Consider the following 18,723-nt stretch of genomic DNA (forward strand, 5'->3'; position numbering starts at 1 on the left):
TCAAAATACAATCGCGTTCAAATTGTTTTCGATTTTAGGAAAGCAAAAACAAAAAAAAATGGCAAATAGAAATGCCTTGAAACATTAAAATATTTTACTACGCGTTGCCATAAACGCTTGGAAATGTTTATGTAAATATTTCAAGAATAAAAATCGAAATATTTGATTTATTACGCGTATGTTTCATAAAAACTTGGATATATCTTTCAATTTTTGAAATAAAAGAATATATTCGTAACACTTTTTCACCGAACCTACCAATTTTTAACGAAACAGTGCGTAGAACAGAACAACTATGAATATATTTCTTCGATCCTATTAAACAAAGTAAAAACAGTATCAAACAAGTTTCAGCGAATGTTCCAGAACAAATGTTGAAAAAATCTCTTTGAGAACACTTACGGGAACGTAAAAATGTTATTGGCGAGGAAGGATGTACATTTGTCGGAGGAAAACAAGGATAAAGCAGAGAGGAACGTGTTTAACAGCGTTCGAGTTCTAAGAAAAGTTGGCGATCGAAGCTCTCGAGGATCCCTCAGGGCTCTGCCCGAGGCTTAAATGGACCGCGATGTCGCGAGGAAAAGGATGCCGAAGTTATTTGCTCGACTTTAGTCGTTAGTCAGACTACTGTTCTTCAGACAGCGCGAATGTTTCCTGTTGTTCGGATTCTGCTCGCTTAATGCTTAACTCTTAACGTTCTGCGTTATTCGGTGAATTACTAACGCTAAAATGTATCGCTATATCAGATAAATATAGATAATATACATTCGTTACAAGAGATATCGACACGCCGTTGTATTTATTATATAGTTTACGTACCGATTAATTGTGTCCGAGTACATTAAATCTCGTGTTATTTAACGATACTATCGTATGACTACAAAAATTTGATATCATCAAAGTGAAATATGTAAAATTTGATAAAAGGACGCTTCATTGAAAAATAGAGGTATCTGTCAATACTTTTTGCAACCATTATAAATAAATCTTCCATTTCCATTTTTTTTTTCATGCAAATCCATATTTTATAATATAGCGATCCATAGTTGCACTGTTAACAAATCAGTGAGCGTATCGGCTCCTAATATCTCAGTCAGTGGCGCTCTTCGATCTCGTACCTGGTGGTGTTTCAACGCGTCGATAGCCCCCGGTCCACCGGTCCGAGATTTATTTGACGAAATAATTTTCCCGGTCTCGACGGGTTCGGGAAATAAATTTGGCCGCTTTATGGGATCGGATCGGTTATAATTAACGCGTGGCGACGAGAGCTGAAAGCGGCTGGCGATTTAGTTTCTCGCCGAACGAAAACGGGCCGAGAGACGATGGTGAAACAGAGTGGAAGGATGAATGGCCAGAGGGGAAAGGGAGAGGTCTCTAAGCGCGACTGAAAATTCGCGTGTCCAGCCCGTAACAATAGCCGCTGCGAAAATGCAGCAGGCACCAGCAATTTCGCCCTGCCATTTTTGGCTTTTACCTGCGCTAGTGAACGTTGACACGCGTGTCACAAGAACCAAGCTACCCGTACCCTCGACCTCTTCTTCCTTTTTCTTCCTTCTGATCCATTGTCGGCAACTTTCTTCTAACATCATCGTAGACCCTCGCCTTGTTTCTGCACTTCGTTTTACGAACAGTCTCACGGTGAGTCGTTTAAGATTTGGTCGAACAAATTATTCAGAAAATGTGGCAAAATTTAATACAAAATGTAATTGAGACAATGGAATATCAGATTGAACAATTGATATCAAATCTTAAATAAAGGATCTATAAAGAAAGATCTTGTTTAAAATTCTTCCGTTTAAAATTTACTCAAAAACAAAGTCTACATGCTGTATAAGAAACTACGCCGTATTACGACCAAGGGAGAAAATTCCGGCAAAGCATAGCGATATTTCTTGCCAATGGTATACCGTGCACGAAACATGATCGTATCTAGTTTGTCTAGCTAAATGGTGAAATTGAAAGAACAGAGAATATCCCTCCGGCGAGAAAGCAAAGTGTTAACTCGGTTCACCCATCGAAGGAGCGGAGTTTCAAGACGAAGGATTTATTCCAGCGAGCCTCGCGGGACGATGCAACTTTTAATACGATCTAGAGTTTTAAGTCTTCTCGAGCGAACTGTAAGCAGATATCTCGCGAGAAATATCGACGGAGGTAGCCTGGAGAAGTTGTTAAACGCGCGTCAGCTCATGCGGAAAAACGACGGCTGAGAAAGGAATGGAAACAGGTAGAAGTCTTGGGTCGTTCAAAGATCAAAATAGAAGCTGGGTTCATTGAGAAAATGCAGGTTTTTCAACTGGTGGTTTGCTCAACGATACCGGTCACCGAAATAGGAAATCGTTTCCATCTCTCCGTCACACAAAATATACAAATTGTTTCCGAAATCGTGGTACAAGCGGTGGGATGATAATTCTACGAACAAAAATAAGTCGACAAATAAAGAATAATATTTTTTCGACGTTTGGAACTTCGTTTTCGAGAAAAACGAGTTCGAAGATCCGCCAGGTGCGTGTGTACTAATTGTAAGTTTCGAGGTATCGGACTTTTCTTTCTGCTCGTGCTGACAATAATTTAATTGGAGAGCAGAGGCTATGTATGCTGCAACATTCTGGGCAACATTCTGAACACTTGTTACGCTAATAAAATCATTCTTAGAAGGCAACACTCTCGTCCTTATTTACGAAAGCATTCGAAATGCGAAAATTGCGGAAATAAGATAACAGTAACGTGGTAGAAAGCAAATCGTGATACCGTTCGTGTTTACAGATATTAACACGAGGAGAGAGAGAACTTATTTTTACATGTAGAATTATCACCTGATCGCTTGTTGCACAATTTCAGAGACATCCTGTATACGTATGTATAGATACTTCGCAACGTCGTGCGTGTATAGCGTCGCAAAAATGTACACGTTCGCAGGTGTGCATCCACGAATACACAAGCTGACTCCGGCAATATTGGAAGTTAAAAGCTTTCGCAGACTGTGAGAGTAGTGTTCGATGAAACTTAATTGCATCCCCCCTGCTCGAAGTTCTTATTGGTTGCGCAGCTTCCTCTTTTCTGTAGTGGATTGAAGTGGTCTACTTGTCCTGTCGTTTTACATAATGATTCTTTGGAATATCGGTGGTTAATCGAGCTTCGCGATATTCTTGAGCGCCAAAGATTATACTTAGCTTAATAATATAAGAAGCAGAATATTTTATTGGCCGCAGGTACGAAGCAAAACTACTTCGATGAAAACTAGCGAAAAACTGTAAAAAAGCGTAGAAGAAACGCAACCATCCAATCTTGAAAATACAGTTCGACGTCCGTTAACCCGGTTTCCACTTGGGTAACTGGAAAACTCGGATGGCACAGGAACCCTCTCGTCACCATTCGTCCTCGAAAATTGCAACGCACCCGGAGATCACGGCAATGACAGTCGCGCGAAGGGTTGGATGACGCGTTTATCGGTTTTCTGTCCGTCGTCTACCGGAAAGAAGCCTCTAACGAGCGACGTTTCTGGCGTTCCCGATTCGCGCGACGGTCTCCGACAAATCCGTGACACGGACACCACGATAATACATTTTCGATGGTTAGGCCCCAGGGAAACGGCCTTGTTGCATCCACGCGTACACACTCGTCCCGTATCCCGAATTTGTAACTTTAAGGGAATTTCGTTGGGGTCTGCGTCCGAAAGCTGAGATTTGTCGCAGAAAATTCGTCGATGCTTCGCGTGGCTAAGCGGAAGAAGCGGCGGCGAGAAAATACGACCGAGTACTGGATTCCGGATCGGTGGAAAGAGCGCCCTCCTGGCAGAGGATCAAGTACCCACTTGGTGACTCCGGTCTCGAGTGTTTGTTTCAAAGCGGGTTTTGATTGAGCAAAAATAGCGCTGAATGAAATACGCACCATCGTTCAAAACTATTCGTACGCTTGTTTGCTATTGACAGGGTGTGATTTAATTCCGCGATTACGAACGAAAGCATCGATGGTGATTTTAGTATTGGTGATCTAGTTGGCCTAGGATTCAAATAAACGGAGATATTCTTCGCTGTATTGTTCGAGGGACTAGTTTGCGAACGAAAGAAAATTTCTCGTTGTTTCGTGCATGAATTTACGTATGGTTGGAATTCAGCTTAGTACGTACCTTATACAAACTGATCGATTTCATCGACGCTGATTGTTCGACTCCTGAGAAATTAATTCGAAAGTGATCGATCACGTATGTGGATGTTAAAATTGAGAAATAGCGTAGAAGTTCTCTGTATACTTTGCAGGTACTGCTTTCTGCAGTTAGTATTTTCCCCTTAAGAAACACAATCTTTGTTCGTAATAATAATCGAACTTCTCAATCAAAGATGAAAGGGAATTCGTCGACGCTTCATAATTATCCTGTATTCATTTGGAAATACTAATCGTTAAATGGAACAAGATCTATCAACTCGCGGAAAGAACGCGACCTACATTCTGCCTAGAAGATCCGTGCTAGGAATTTTGTACGAAGCGGTATGGTTGCGCTGACGCAGACAAGATAAACGACAGTGGCAGGGAATTCTGAGAAAACGATAAAACTCGGCGAATTTACAACGACGCGGAATTCCGCCAGGAAGACTCGAAACGCTCATAAAGTTTTCGCAATATGACGAATCACAGAAAATCGTATTTTCAACGAGAAGATATCGTGATGACAGTCGGAGAAGAAGTATAGGGAATACCGAGGGGTATCTGCGCTTCATCAGCTAGGGCCGATAAATCTCGAACGATCGTCGATATCTGACTGACGAAGTTTCCACGTTGGGATATCCGGTTAATTATATTTCACCACTGCGAAATTAATGAGAGGTGTTGCGTGATCAAAGTATTCTCGAGAGATCACCGGCTCGTGATTACGTTCCATTTCCCGCCGGGAAAATCACTGTCTCGAGGATAGGGTTGGATTAGAAGCTACAACGCTATTGCAGTCGATAGGGTTGGATCAGAGGCTGCAATGTGGTAGTAATAGATCGGATATCGTGACTCAAAACAAAATTTGACGTGGTGACTCGACAGCTTTTGATCGTTGGTCGATCGTCATTCAGGACACTTAAGACGGGACAGTTTAAAATTTGTTCTACGACTGCTACCTATCTTCGTCCGAACTTCAACCCCATAAATTGTCTGAGAAGGTCGTATCCACTGTACCAGAATTTGCCATCTTCCCAAACGAGCAACTTCCATCGCCATTAACCATCGTGTGTCAACGTTGCATTGAGGAACACGCCCGATCTGAATAAAAATCAGGAACGACGGCATACGTTCTCGTTCAGCGAGAATTCTGTGTGACGTCGATATCGTTGGCGAGAGAAGTCGCAATATCACGGGATAAGACGATAAGGCGAAGAGAGAGAGAGAGAGAGAGAGAGAGACAGAGGCAGACAGAGGAGGAGTAGAAACGACGATACGCGACAAGGCACAAGCTTTATGCATTATGTTTTATGAACAGAGACCGCGTAGTCTCGCGTCATCGCGAGCCCGCGAACTTAATGCACAGCCCCTCGTTTGTTCCCCGAAGTAATAACTCCGAGCGACTCTCATGTCGCGTCTTCTCTGTTTCTTTAGCCTTTCTTCTTTCGTCTCTGAAGAAAACCAGGAAGAAGTAAAGCGAAGGAGGAAGAACAAGATGGGAAAATGAAAAGAGAAAGGTTCGAAGCCGTTTCTTCCCGCCGTTCATTTACCTTAAGAGCAACGAAACTGCGTAATATCTTTAGAAGCAACGAATTCATTTCTGAGAGAGACGTAGCAGAAGAATCTGTGGAGACGCCGTCTTCGATGGCAAGCAGGAAATTGGATTGACTAGCGAATCTCTGATAGGCGATCGATAATTATTTGTCCAGGAAAACGTTAAGAGGTCTGGGGAATAACGCAATAACTGCGTAGTAACGGTTTGAACGGTGTATCGCTCGATGGACGATGTTTCGTGCTTTGGGAAGTGAGAATAGATTAGGTTCATCGAGTCGTCTTAAGAAAGATGTCAGAAGAAAAGTGTTAGTTGCAGTTGTCGACGCGGAATGTGCATACACGACAATCTGCAGGATAGAGATTTTCCTAATTAAAGTTTTTGGTAGTTGCGAAGAGTATTTTATTTATCCAATGCCTTAAATAAGACAACACGGCACATTTTCCCGGCACAAAATCATCGTCGCATATTCAACGATAGGCGGTCTTCTCGCAGTGGCATAATAATTTATGCTTTATACATAAAAGTATATACAAGTATATACAACGTCGAGCTTCAGAATTAATCTGTTTCATTCTCTAGCCGCTAAATATTTATTTGACGTGTACACTTGCTTTAGTGCATTGTTAACGGACTAACATTCCCTGCCTCGGCGAGTATAGCGAAACTAATTTTCTAATTAAATCCTGCCTAACCGTTAGCGGCAAATGAAAAATACAAACCCTCGTTTCTTCCGTAGACAACAGAAAGCACAAAATTAAAAAAAGAAAGTAGAAGGAAACGATCTCGTCGTTGAAATAACCGAAGCTTGCCATGTTTTTTTGTAATAGATATCGAGATGATCGATGGTCTTCAAATAAAATTAAATATCCTGCGAATGATTATGATCATCTTTATTCCAAACTATTATGATCATTTATAATCCAAAGATATGAACCGAGAATTAAACTTTTTCCTTGTTTGAACTTCTTTGCAGATCACGAACAGCAGTATGACGTACAGAACCAGATACTTGGTCATTCCACAGGACGACGATTCACAAGTATCGAAATCGACCATAGACTTCAAGGTGACGAACGACATGTTTCGTAATGGACGATTGGTATTGCGCTGCACCGCCTCCATCGCGGACGTCTACCAGAAGTCGGCTGACATCGAAATCAGCGAGGACGCACCACGCATCGCCTCGATCACCGGCGAGTCACCACCTCGTGGACATCGTAAGTAAAAGCTACAATTGTAACGATAATATAATGATAATTGCACGGTGGAGTACGATATCCGAAAAAGATGGAATAATTCATTTATAACAAATTCCCCAACAAATTGACCAAAAGATGCAAGTATTCTGGACATCTTTCGAATAGCTGCACTTTATTGCGAGGAAAATTCCACGATAGGGGATTGAGGGGCAGTAAAAGGCGGGAGAATTATCAGAAATGGGATCGCGTTTAATCAAGGCGTTATTCAATCGCGCGCCATTTATCGCTCGGCTGGATCTAAATTGTCCTAGCTGGCAATTGAAATCGTCAATACAAAGAGGTGGCAAGATAACTGCAAGCTGAACTTTCCCTGTGTGACGAAAGAGGATAGGAAGGTCACCGAGAGAAACTGTACGCCAGGCAATCGGTATCGATTCTATATTCTCGTTTATACGTCGCGAAGAACAGCGATGTAGCCGCGGTGAAATTTTCAAATCGGGTCGAATCGGACAAAAGCGGAGGCGTCTTCCAGCGTCCGGACTCGATCGACCAGATCGACGTTGTTAATTGCGTCGTTCCGATGTAACGAGGCGAATACGAATCGCGCGGATTTTATCTTTCTTCCAGCTCACTGACCTCCCGATTTTAGGGGCGTAATCCACGACGAACATGCAGGAAGGGGTTGTTACCGGTCTAACTGAATGCACCGAGATTTTCAAGAAATCTTGTCAAGGAAGATTGGGGAAAGTAGAGAAGGAACGAGAAGGTAGATCGCCTATGGATTGCAGATATTTTAATACGGCCTTGGAGTTTCTCTTCTATGGTACAGAATAAGATTGAAATTTTTCACTCGATTCATCGATTAGTACTTACTGTCGAAAGAAATCCATTCGTTGCCTAATAACAATAATTTTGATTTGCCAAAAATTAAGAGTGATTTGTGATAAAACATAAATATACGTATTTGAGGATCATTAGGGGGAAATGGTGGAAGAGAGAATTTATTCCAAGTTGGAGGGAACACGTGTCCACGTCTGTCCGCGCGTGTTAACAATGATAAACTGGGTCTGATCGAGGAGAGCAAAGCGTTATCAATCACACTCCATTACGACTCGCTACAGCTAAGCACTTTTATCGCAATCCGTCCTCGACTAGAGTTACGTTCTGAAACGAGCTGAGAAGATTCAATAAATCCTCGAGTCCTCGTAATTTCCTTATTGCATCGCTCTCGATAAATCGTTCAAGCCGCTATCTCTAAAAAGCCCAGTAAGCTTCGTCTCAATTTACCGTTGCATTTTCGTCAACTTTCTCTTCGTTTCGTTATCATACACTTTTACAAAATATTCGCAACAGTGAAATTGTTTTGAGCGATAAAGAACCAATCGGTTAACCGTTGGACAAACGGCGAACACCGAGCCAAATCTGGTTCATGCAAATATTTCACGTTTATTATTTTCTATGTTACGTTTACGTATTATTATATTATCCGACCGAATTATTGTACATAATCTGCTCTCCAGCCGGTTTCTCGTTTAATGTCTATAGAATAAAATATTCCACGCTCGTGGCAACAATGATCTAACTTTCATTGCAAGAGGATTAATTTTGTGAAAATAATTAAACGTGAAAAAAATTTACACGCAGCAACGAATAAAAATATCGCCGCAAAGCGGATTTTACTCGTAACGTAAAATTCTGTGCAGATCCATAAAGTTAAAGTTCAACTTTCTGCACTCGAAGAATTTTATCATATTTTCATTTCTCGTTTGGGTGATGTAACAATTGGATGCGATAGAAGTCACGAACATCGGGCACCAGGTTCTCGTAAACACTCGTTCGTACGATCTTCGTTCATTAGCGATAAATATGCGACAAGGATCGTCGTTATTTTACATATACATTAATGACTATAGCAATCGCTAAACAATGCAATTATTTCGATGTTACGTTTAAATCGTGCTCGGCATGCTTCATTAACGAAGCCAATAATATCGTATTTATCACTTCTATCCCTTTAAAATACCGGCGAATTTCAAATGAAAATCGGCTACGATTGTTCGTAACAAATCGATCAAATTTCTCATTAATTTCAAAAAAATGCTTCATCGTTAATCAAAACTACAGGATGAAAGGTAACGAGAGCTTTTCATCAACTTTTGGCGCTTAATTAGGAATATATGTATTTTTACTAAATTCTGATTATTGTTATTATTATTAAAAATCCCCTTTTTTCGTTATAATTTTTCTTAATACTCGGAGCTTGACAAACTTTAACTTACAATAAAATAAATTATCTTGGCTTAGCAATAAAACAAACATTCTGTTTGTGGTTAAATGTTAAGAACACGCGATATTAATATTGTGATTCTATAAATGAAACGTCGAATTTAAAGAAACGACGATCACCCTAAAACACGTAAGATTTGCTATTCACCCAACCGTTCCTTGCTAATTAACGAAAAAATAATCCTGAAGCACACAGAACAATTCTGCGTCCCATTGTAACGTCACAGAACCAACAATAGCAGTGAGATAGCATTTACGATCGTGCAGATCACGTCTAGTCACGCGTGATCTTTCATGTAAACCATGCCGCTTCGCGACAGTTATACGGCTGTTACGGTGGTATCAGTCTGCCAAGGGGGGAGTCCGATTGTTCCAGCTGGAAAAGCAAAGCTGTTAGCTTGTTACGGGAAATGGGATCCATGGTCGAATCGTTCGCCACGATCTCACTGTCTGTCGCGGCTTTTCCTTTCACCGAGCAATTATCCTACCCGCGGCCATCGACTTCGCTTCTACTCTCGTAGATGCTGTTTGTAACAACGCGGTTTCGATTTCCAGTTTCGTCCTATACGGTGTGTGTACGTGTCTATGGATTCCAGGTAATTGATGTCGGGGTGAACCGGGGGACAGTGAATTTCGAGGAAATTAGAGAGAGGTCGAGGAATTAGATTTGGCGAGAGGATATGTGTACGTATGTTTGAAACGAAGTGGGATTGGATATTTAGTGTCAAAATTGCCTTTTGAAACGGGAGAATTTATTAATTAAAGGTACTTTTACTTCTGTTTCCTTCTCGGTTAAGGTTTTATTCGACGCGTGCGAAATGTCCCTTATCTTTTTCTTATTTTTTCCCCGCTCGTTCCTCAATTTTTCTCACAGCGAAACACACTTTGTTTCGCGCGAAAAATTAAACCCGACACTGGTAGAGTTTCACACGAGTCGCCTAATGAAGACAATTTCACGGCTGGGTGTCGACAAGGGGATCGCGAAATCTCGTCAGAAGAACTGCGTTGCTCGTCCTTTTGCCATCGACTGCCTATTGGTTGGGGATTAAAATTGAAAAAAGGAATCTGCGGTTCAGCGACCACGGTGATCGAGGTCAAGCGAACTAAAAGGAAAAAGAAGAATCTGCAGTAAAGAGGAAAGGGTTGGAAAAAGGTGAACCGACAAAAAGCGTGAAAATGCAAGGCTTTATCCAGCCGAAGCTATCGGAGGATTTACTCGATAAAATTTCGTATATGAAATGTGCACGACCATGAACGAATGCACCACACAGGATGCGTAATTACACATGCATCAAAGTATACGTAGTCATCTGTACGTGCGTGCACTCGATGTTTCGGAAAGAATTGATTAACGTCTGATGAAAAATTCATAAATATCGAAATAGCAAATCAAGCGTGTTTCACACTGGCCATATTTTATTATTTTCAGAGATATTGACTTTTTTGAAACTATTCGTTGAATGGTTCAGTAGCGAAGAATCTTTTCTAGAGTTATAGTCATATTTTAGTTTCTTAGCAATTGTTCAATTTATAATTAGTATCGACAGTCTTGCCGAACCAATAGATAGTCATAATAGGTTGTAATGGGGAAAAATCTGAGACACCTTGTATAACGTGCGGATATATCGGCTGGATGGCATGGGTGCGGGTTAGAGTGGCACGTTAATAAAACCAGAGCGTTAATTGCTGAATTCCCCATTGATTAATGGCGCTCGAGGCTTCGTTGAAGGCAAGAGGCAAGTGAGCCGCCAATTTCACGAAGGAAATAGTTCGGTGTCTGCGTTACAGGCGTTTAAATTGCGGAAGTATTCCTTCATTGTGTTCTGCCCACTATTCTCTTCTTTTTTTTCTCAATTCTTCAGAACCATCGATAAATATTCAATCAATAACGTAGCTTCCTATTTTTTCCATTATCGTTTCCAACTCTTCTATGAAACCATTTGTAATACCTCATTATTGTTCAGTCAACACACGTCGATTTCAATACGATTGTCAAAATTTCCTCGTACAACGAACAAAATGCGAAGATATTGTAGGACAGTTTTATTTTACCGACCGCTACCGACATTTTCAGAAATCAAATCATCTTTCCCTTTTTCTATGGCGATAATTTTCCTAATAATCAGAATAAATAAATATTTGCATTACCAAGTAAAATGGTATCAGAAATGGTCATTAGCTCTCCATCACGTAAACGCAAATGCATGCATCACAGTATTCTGGTACGTAATAACGGTTCGCAGTCACGGACGTTCATCCTCACGCTCGTCTGGCGTTAGCCTTGAGAGAAATCCGCGCTGAAATATCGCGGAAATCTGTGACGTCCGGTCTGACGTGGCGCTCAATGGATCATATTTCTCTAAAATATCTTCATCGAAACCATCCAATCTCCTTAAACGTAGGATACCATCACATTTTTCTCAACTTTGAACAATTTCGCCGCTTTCTTCTCCTTTACTGCCTTCGCTTCTTTCTTGTAGCCTTTCACGATTTTACAAAGAGCTATCTCGCACCAATAAGGCCGTATAATTAATCCAGATCGTTCCATCGGTAGCAATCCTACGCGCTGTTAACGAGTCCTAGCGAACGTTCGGCTTCCTTTCTTTGATTAACGCTCATTCTGAACGCTCAAGGGGTTGAAACGTTTGCAACGAGGAGAACGAACACTCGTTCAGCCCTTCTGCCGTAATATACCTTTTTTTACATCGTAGAAATGGTACAGAAATTAAATCGCAGCTGCGTCGCTTTGGTAAAAAATGCGGGATTCTATGGTGTAATTGATTTTCGAAAAGTACTCGCTCAGGTTTGAATCGTCATCTCGTACAACATTCTACGTATACCGTATTTAATTAGAAATTAATCAATTTCTAATCCAATTTAACAATCTTCTCGTAGCCCAATCTTCAATTACTGAAAACTTCATGCCAAATCGACAACACCGAACCGTCCAAAATACCATACAAGTCGTCTAAATGTCTTTATTCGCAATTGATTCATTCTTAAGAAACAGCTCTTCATAAACCAAACGTTAAGCGCTAGAACTTGGTTCGATCCAATTGGAATCCACATCGAAACCTTCTTAGGAAACTCTTAACCACCACCAAAGAAAAAAACAACCTCCTTCGGTGGAGATTAATCCAAATCAACTCAAATCGATAACACCGATTAATCGAAAACACACTTAGAACGCCATACGAGTGACCCAAATGTCTTCATTCGCTTACCAGTCGTAATCATAGCTCGCTATCATTCGAGGGTTGCAGCGAGAGTGGCTCGTTTACGAGCACGCTGACTCATCTTTCGGAAGTGAGATGTCACAGCTGATTTACGCGGTTCCTCACGATTTAAAAAGAAAATTTGATGGCCGACACGCGGAGTCCGTCAGTAGGACGCGATAGAAGTTGGTCGGCGTCGCGACGTTCCGAGTATTCGCCGATGGCGTGGCTGCTTAGAAGATTGCCAATACCATTACGCCGCAGCGAAAGTGCCGGAAATCGAACCTCCTCTTTATGCTGTCCCGAGATGAATCTCCAACCAAACGAACCGGATCCGCTAAACTCTCTCGTGTTCGAAACGTTTACCTCGCTTCTGTCTGTACACAGATTTTACCTTTCGTTGCTTTCCGCCGTTTTTAGTAGTTGAGAAAAGCATAGAAGCTCGTTGTCAGAATAAGAAGATTTTCGTCGATGGTTTTTAGGGCGACTCTTATGGCGTGTTTGCAGCTTTCGAAATCTTGTTTGCTTCAGCGCACTCGCGACAGAGTATTCAATTGCTGCTGTTTGGATTTTGTTTGGTTTGTAGCGGGGACGGTTTTTATTTTTAACATAGATCGTTCCTTTTTATCAATTTTTGCACTTGCTTTATGAGAGTGGATGGTTACGTAAATATGACTAAAAATATATAACGATAAAAAGAAAATTGCGAATTGTCTATCGATAAAAATGTTTCGGCAAATCTATCGCGAAAAGTCGCTATATTTACGATCCACTTCCTTTTTCTCGATCACGTCCTTTTCGAGGAAGATCTGGCAGGTGATAGATCGTGCCATTGAATCGTCGTTATCATTCGATTCTTGACATTCGATCGACGTCTATGAATGACTATTCATATGGATCTGGTGCATATTACAGCGAAGGGAAGTCGAAGAGCGAAAGGGATCTATGCCACCAAAGGACGATGCTTTACACGGGGAAAAGTAATTCGCTAATGGCATCGCGAGATGCGCAAACGCGGTCTGGTATTCTTCGGAGTGACGATGCCTTTCGGAAAAAGCAATCCTCGATCCTATGGCTCGACTTTATCCAAATGTATCCGGCGCTCGTACGGGTTCGTGATATTTCAAGGGATATTCCGGTAGTTCGAGGTTGCGATTGAACTTCGCTGTCTTCTTCATCTTGGAAAAGAGGTCTCCGGACGAACTTGCACTGGCTGGTGGATTTCGGTGTAGTAATTTCGTTCGAAACGTCGAATCCCAATTCCCCTTACCATTTCGTGAAAGTTAACGCTACTTTTAAATTATATTCGTCAAAGACAAGGAAATTACGAAGATCCGTAGTAGTTTCCTTTAATTCGTCAGATTTTTCACGACAATGTCTTCCAAGGTAATACGGAATTTCAACCTGACCTCCTTTTAAATTCTTCAATCTTGTGCCACACATAGCGATTCGAAACTTTCGATAGTATCTAACCCACAAGCTCTCCAACATTCCGACTCTCGAAAATCCACGACTCGGAAAATTCCAGCAAAACAAAGTAATCCAAGTTGACTGACTGCAGCTCGCCAGATTTCAAGATTCCACTCCTAAACACTAGCAGCGGAGGCGTCTAGCGAGGATGAAAGTCGAAAGTCGAGAGTTTGAGCGAAAAGCAGGAGGATCGTTGGTGACAGGTCCCGGTTAATATTCATCCCTGTAACGCGACCGTCCCACGGCCGTTTCTTCTGTTCGATAAGGTTCGCGGCCGATACCCTCGACAATCCCTTTACCCTCTCGGCCGCTTCTTTTCTCCTCGTTCCTATCGTCGACTGGAAATTCTCCCCAGAGCATCCTCCTTGCTCTCTCGCCAGGAATATGGCCGCGGCATTATCAATGCGAGGCGAGTTCTCCACTGCACTTTCGAGGGTATCCTGGAATAGTAAGGAGAGTGCTGGCTGCGCGCTTCAAAGTCGTGGAGGGAAATCCTAAGGAAGGGTGAGTGGTGGATGGAGTAGGAGAGCTAAGAGAAAAAAAGTGAAGGAAATGGAGAGGAGATAAAAAAGACGAAAAAACGGAGGAGTGGAAAAGAGGGTTGGACGAACTATCTGGTTCGATTAGTAACTCGGTAACGTAAGCTCCGTCCAGTGAGACTGTTTTTCTTTCGGTCTTAGAATTACGTTCAAGCAACGTTCGAGGGTAAGGGATTTCAGATCCGGCGGTAAAATGCAAATATGGAAATTTATTCTCGTCATCGTGTCTTATCTGCAGCTTGCGCGTTAATAAGAGGGTCGAACGGACTCTGCGATTCTTTCGGGTTTCCTTTTTTGATTCGCCCGTGGAAAGTTTACGAGCGTAAGTGCTTTGATAACGAAAAGTTTGTTTGAAAAACGCTACTCGTGCAAAATGAGTAAATTAAAGAGAGAGTTTGACGACTTTATCGATTAAACGAACCAGGTGTAACACGTTTGAGGTACAATATCGTTATCTCGTAACCGAGTATCGATTTCACCAAGTTCATGGTATTCAAGAACATTGACATGGACATGATACGCTTGTTACAGTGCTCGGTATCTAACAAGATCGTTGTAAACTATCGGTGTCTGACGATCTGTATAGAAACGACGATAACTAAGTTCCCGCGTTCCTGGATCGAAAGCGAGTAGCACACTTTTTCTTGGGAATTCAAACAACGTCAATCTTTCGCGATACAGCTTTGTCCGCTTAATTATCATTTTCAAACTAATTACTTTAACCAGCTATCGACGTCGGTCCTATCTAACTAACACTAATAATGACACCATTGTCATCACTGTATTTATTCTAATTTACATAAACAATCGCAAAAGATCCATTTCGAAGAATTCTAGCGTTGAAGCGTCCCAATTAATCACCGCGCCTGGAAGATCCAAACACCCCACGTTCAACCGCGGTCCGACGCTCCTAAAGCTGTGAAATCGAAGCGAAGGAAGCAGTTGGAGTTGCAGTCTAGCTACAGGCGGAAACGGTCGTAAATCGAGCCACGGCGTCACTTTCCTCACCGAGGAAATTAATCCTCGACTTTTTAACGAAAACCTAGACGAAAGCCTGTTCGTGGTTGTTTTCGAAATCCATTTCTGTATTCCTCCCTCACGGGTAAGCCCATCTGGCGTCGTGCAATCAAATCGACGGTCTCGGCCAATTTACCAAGCCATCCGAAATTGTTTCGTTTTGATTGACAAGCCGGACAGGCCGGTGACCGCGTGCCGGTCAGTTCCATCAAAGCAACCGCGGAGACAGCGTTTCGCGCGCGGATTATTTCGCTCAGAATGCCACGTCAAAACGGATCTTGTGAAATCGACTGGGAATTTCTGCTTTGACATATGTGCTACATATGTTAGAAACGAAGCGAAACGTTCTCCAGACCAAAGATATCGTTGCCGTTTAAGATCACCGATGGCTAAATTCCCCGTGCTCCTGAAGATATTTTGGCGAAAGAAAGGAACACGAAGATATCGAGGCAAAGTAGTTTTCGTGCTCGAGGAAAACCGATGCTTCTTTTCTCCTCGATAAAAATACGTTTGCAATGGTTTTCTTCTGTCGTTAAATGATCCGACAACGATCGCAATATCGTCCCTGTCATTCTTGATCTATCGCGAACCGAAGCCTTTCTATTCGACAAATTCATCATCCGACGTAAGGTAACCCAACGATTCGTTTCGCACGCTTAAACGCTTCACCACTCGTGCAACCGAATCTCAAACAGCCGATCGATAATCACGATAGCGGTACCCGGGAACGCTGTCAAAGCTGCGACGTACTCGTTTCAATCTCGAAACGAGAAAACACCCCTTTGAAAAAAGACAACGAGCGAAAAAATATATTACAAGCACAGGGAAACGAAACAAAACGAGAATCAGAAACGAAGACAGAAATCGAGTGGCGAAATAGTTAGGAACATGGCGAGGCAATCGCTATCCCGGGATAATATAGACGTTTTTGGAAAACTTGTTTCGCATCGAAAAAGCAATTACACCCGGCTGGCTATCGAAATTGTTATGAACAGAGAACGCGGAACAACAGAACGGTGAATGGAGCGAATGGGGGTGGGTATGGAGAAACGACGGAACGTTGATGGACACCAGTCACCCCTGTTGTCCCCATCCAGCGAATCCCTGTCACGTTTCTCCCCGTTTCAGCCGGTTTTCGAGCCAGTGGTTGCAATCACCGGAACCCTGGCGTGTCCTCTGGCGCCATTCGAACGACCATCGCGATCTATCGGCTACCACGTTATATAATGCGTTGCATCCATGGACGAATACGTTTTGACAAGCTTCGAGATACCACCGCTCCGCATATCCCTCTCTTGTTCATCCATGTTTCTCGTCCGTTCTTGCCTTTACTTTTATTTTTCGTTATTGTGATTTTCGGTGGTGGCTCGCCTTTCTCTCCACATCCATCGTTGTGTCTGAGAGACGAGAGAGGCTGCATGGATAGAGGTTTCGAAGCGACGAGATCCGACGTTTCCGGGCTAACAAATAATTGGGCCGCTGCCAACATGTATCCGCGTGTATGCACGTTATTTTGATTTGACGTAGTGTACGCCGCGAGCGAAACGCAGCAACCCTGTGGCGCGTACACCATTGTTGCGGCCGCTTGATTCCCTGCTGCGACTGTCCACCGAACGCGTCATGTAAATGATGTATACCCGTCGACGATCGAATCCGAATAGAAATATAGTCGTCAACGGGATGACCGACGAACGATCAGTAATTGACCGGAGTCGTAGACGACGCCTCGGTTTCTCTGGTCGTTGATTTACGAACATTAAGCCAGCGAAGGATATAATTTCCTGGATAATGTGAAATATTATGGCGCGCAATTAGAAGATAGCTGGTCGCGTGATAGCAGCGTTCAGTGGCTAGGATCTTCTCGATCCCAATAATTATTATTCCACCAGATGGATATTTATATTCGCTCGCGAGCCACTTACCGCTCTTTATTCCATTTTCCACGCTGCTTTATAATCCACGACGGAAAGCGAAATATCACGTCGCTCAAACGACTCTACCCTCTTTCGTCTCTTTCTCTCTTCGTTCAATAGTACGCTGTTCCTCTCGTTACCGTCATTTTTCATCGCCTTCTGCGACGCGACGCCGTTTTTTGCCTGCCTCGTATCCGACAGACCGGATTAATTCCAAGAAAATATTTAACATTCGAGGCCGTCGACACTGCAGAATCGTTTATTCCGCGTTATCACGCGACTTCTTGGCAGTTCGGGGGACGAAGTTCTTTGAAGAAGAGTGAAATGGCACGGTGGGTATGTGCGAAAATTGCATTACGGTGATTTATCTATGTGTGCACCGTGTAGTTTTGTTGCCGCTGAAGGTCTTTTCGTAGAGAAACGTTCGTAAAGGCTAAAATGCTGCTTAAAGAGGAAATTTTTGTTTAGCTATTGCGTGAAGATTCTCTTGAAAAGAAAGTTTCTACGATGGGTAGAAGAATATTTTTTAGAAGGAGAATTATCGTGTAGAGTAAAAGATTTTATCTTGTTAAAAGAAGATGCGGTTTAAGTAACAAGCGTTTGCTAACGTCATTTTTTCATTTTCTCCACAAGTTCTATCAGATCGGAAGAAGAGATGATGAATGAATAAGTAGATTAAAAAGTGTAAAGTAACTTTTAAGTAGGTTAATGAAAGATAGATTATCTTCCATCGTTATAAAGTAATGATGTTCCTTTCCGAATATCGCCAGATGTAATGTGTGCTTCTATTGTATTTATCTTCGCGAATTCTCTTTCTCCTTCCACCTATAATAATCTTTTGGCATCGACGAATACTTGAGTAACAAGGTTCGCAAGTTCGTAAGTATTTAAATTTTCTACCTCATTTTCTGGTGCCACAAATCCTAAAAATTCTGCTGTGCAATTCCTATCAATTTGTAACCTATAATTTACAGAAAAATCACAGAAGATAATTGTTGAGAATTGTGGATCTTAGTCGCCGAAATAAATGTATAGGAACACTCATATTACACATAGAAATTATATTAAACTGTCTCAGATTTATTTAATATGCGATTTACAAGATATTCGTAGATACACATTGTCTCAGCACTCTTTTTGTCTCACCACCTTTTTTACCACCGTGCGTACGCAACAGTTGCATTCTTCTGTTTTACGAGACGCTGTTCACTCACGTACTCCCACACACACTCATACTCATATACGTGTGTCACTACTACGCAGCTAATCCAATGAGGCACACAAAATCACATATATCTCAATAATAATTTAAAGTAATTAGAAAATATGCCATTTTGAAATTGTACGCTAAAATTCCAAAATTTATACAATGACATTAATCCACGA

General features: G+C 42.0%; 1 protein-coding gene across 1 annotated transcript in view; it reads left to right on the plus strand.

The window, feature by feature from the left end:
* LOC117205838 overlaps window positions 1–18,723 on the plus strand; it is a 133,915-nt gene that overhangs the window by 102,528 nt on the left and 12,664 nt on the right. The window contains exon 5 of the mRNA XM_033444596.1: window positions 6,672–6,915. Coding sequence (XP_033300487.1) covers window positions 6,672–6,915 — 244 coding nt within the window. The remainder of the gene's footprint in view (window positions 1–6,671; window positions 6,916–18,723) is intronic.

This window comes from Bombus bifarius, unplaced genomic scaffold (genome assembly GCF_011952205.1).
Source record: "Bombus bifarius isolate JDL3187 unplaced genomic scaffold, Bbif_JDL3187 scf7180000007993, whole genome shotgun sequence".
Taxonomy (NCBI): Eukaryota; Metazoa; Arthropoda; class Insecta; order Hymenoptera; family Apidae; genus Bombus; species Bombus bifarius.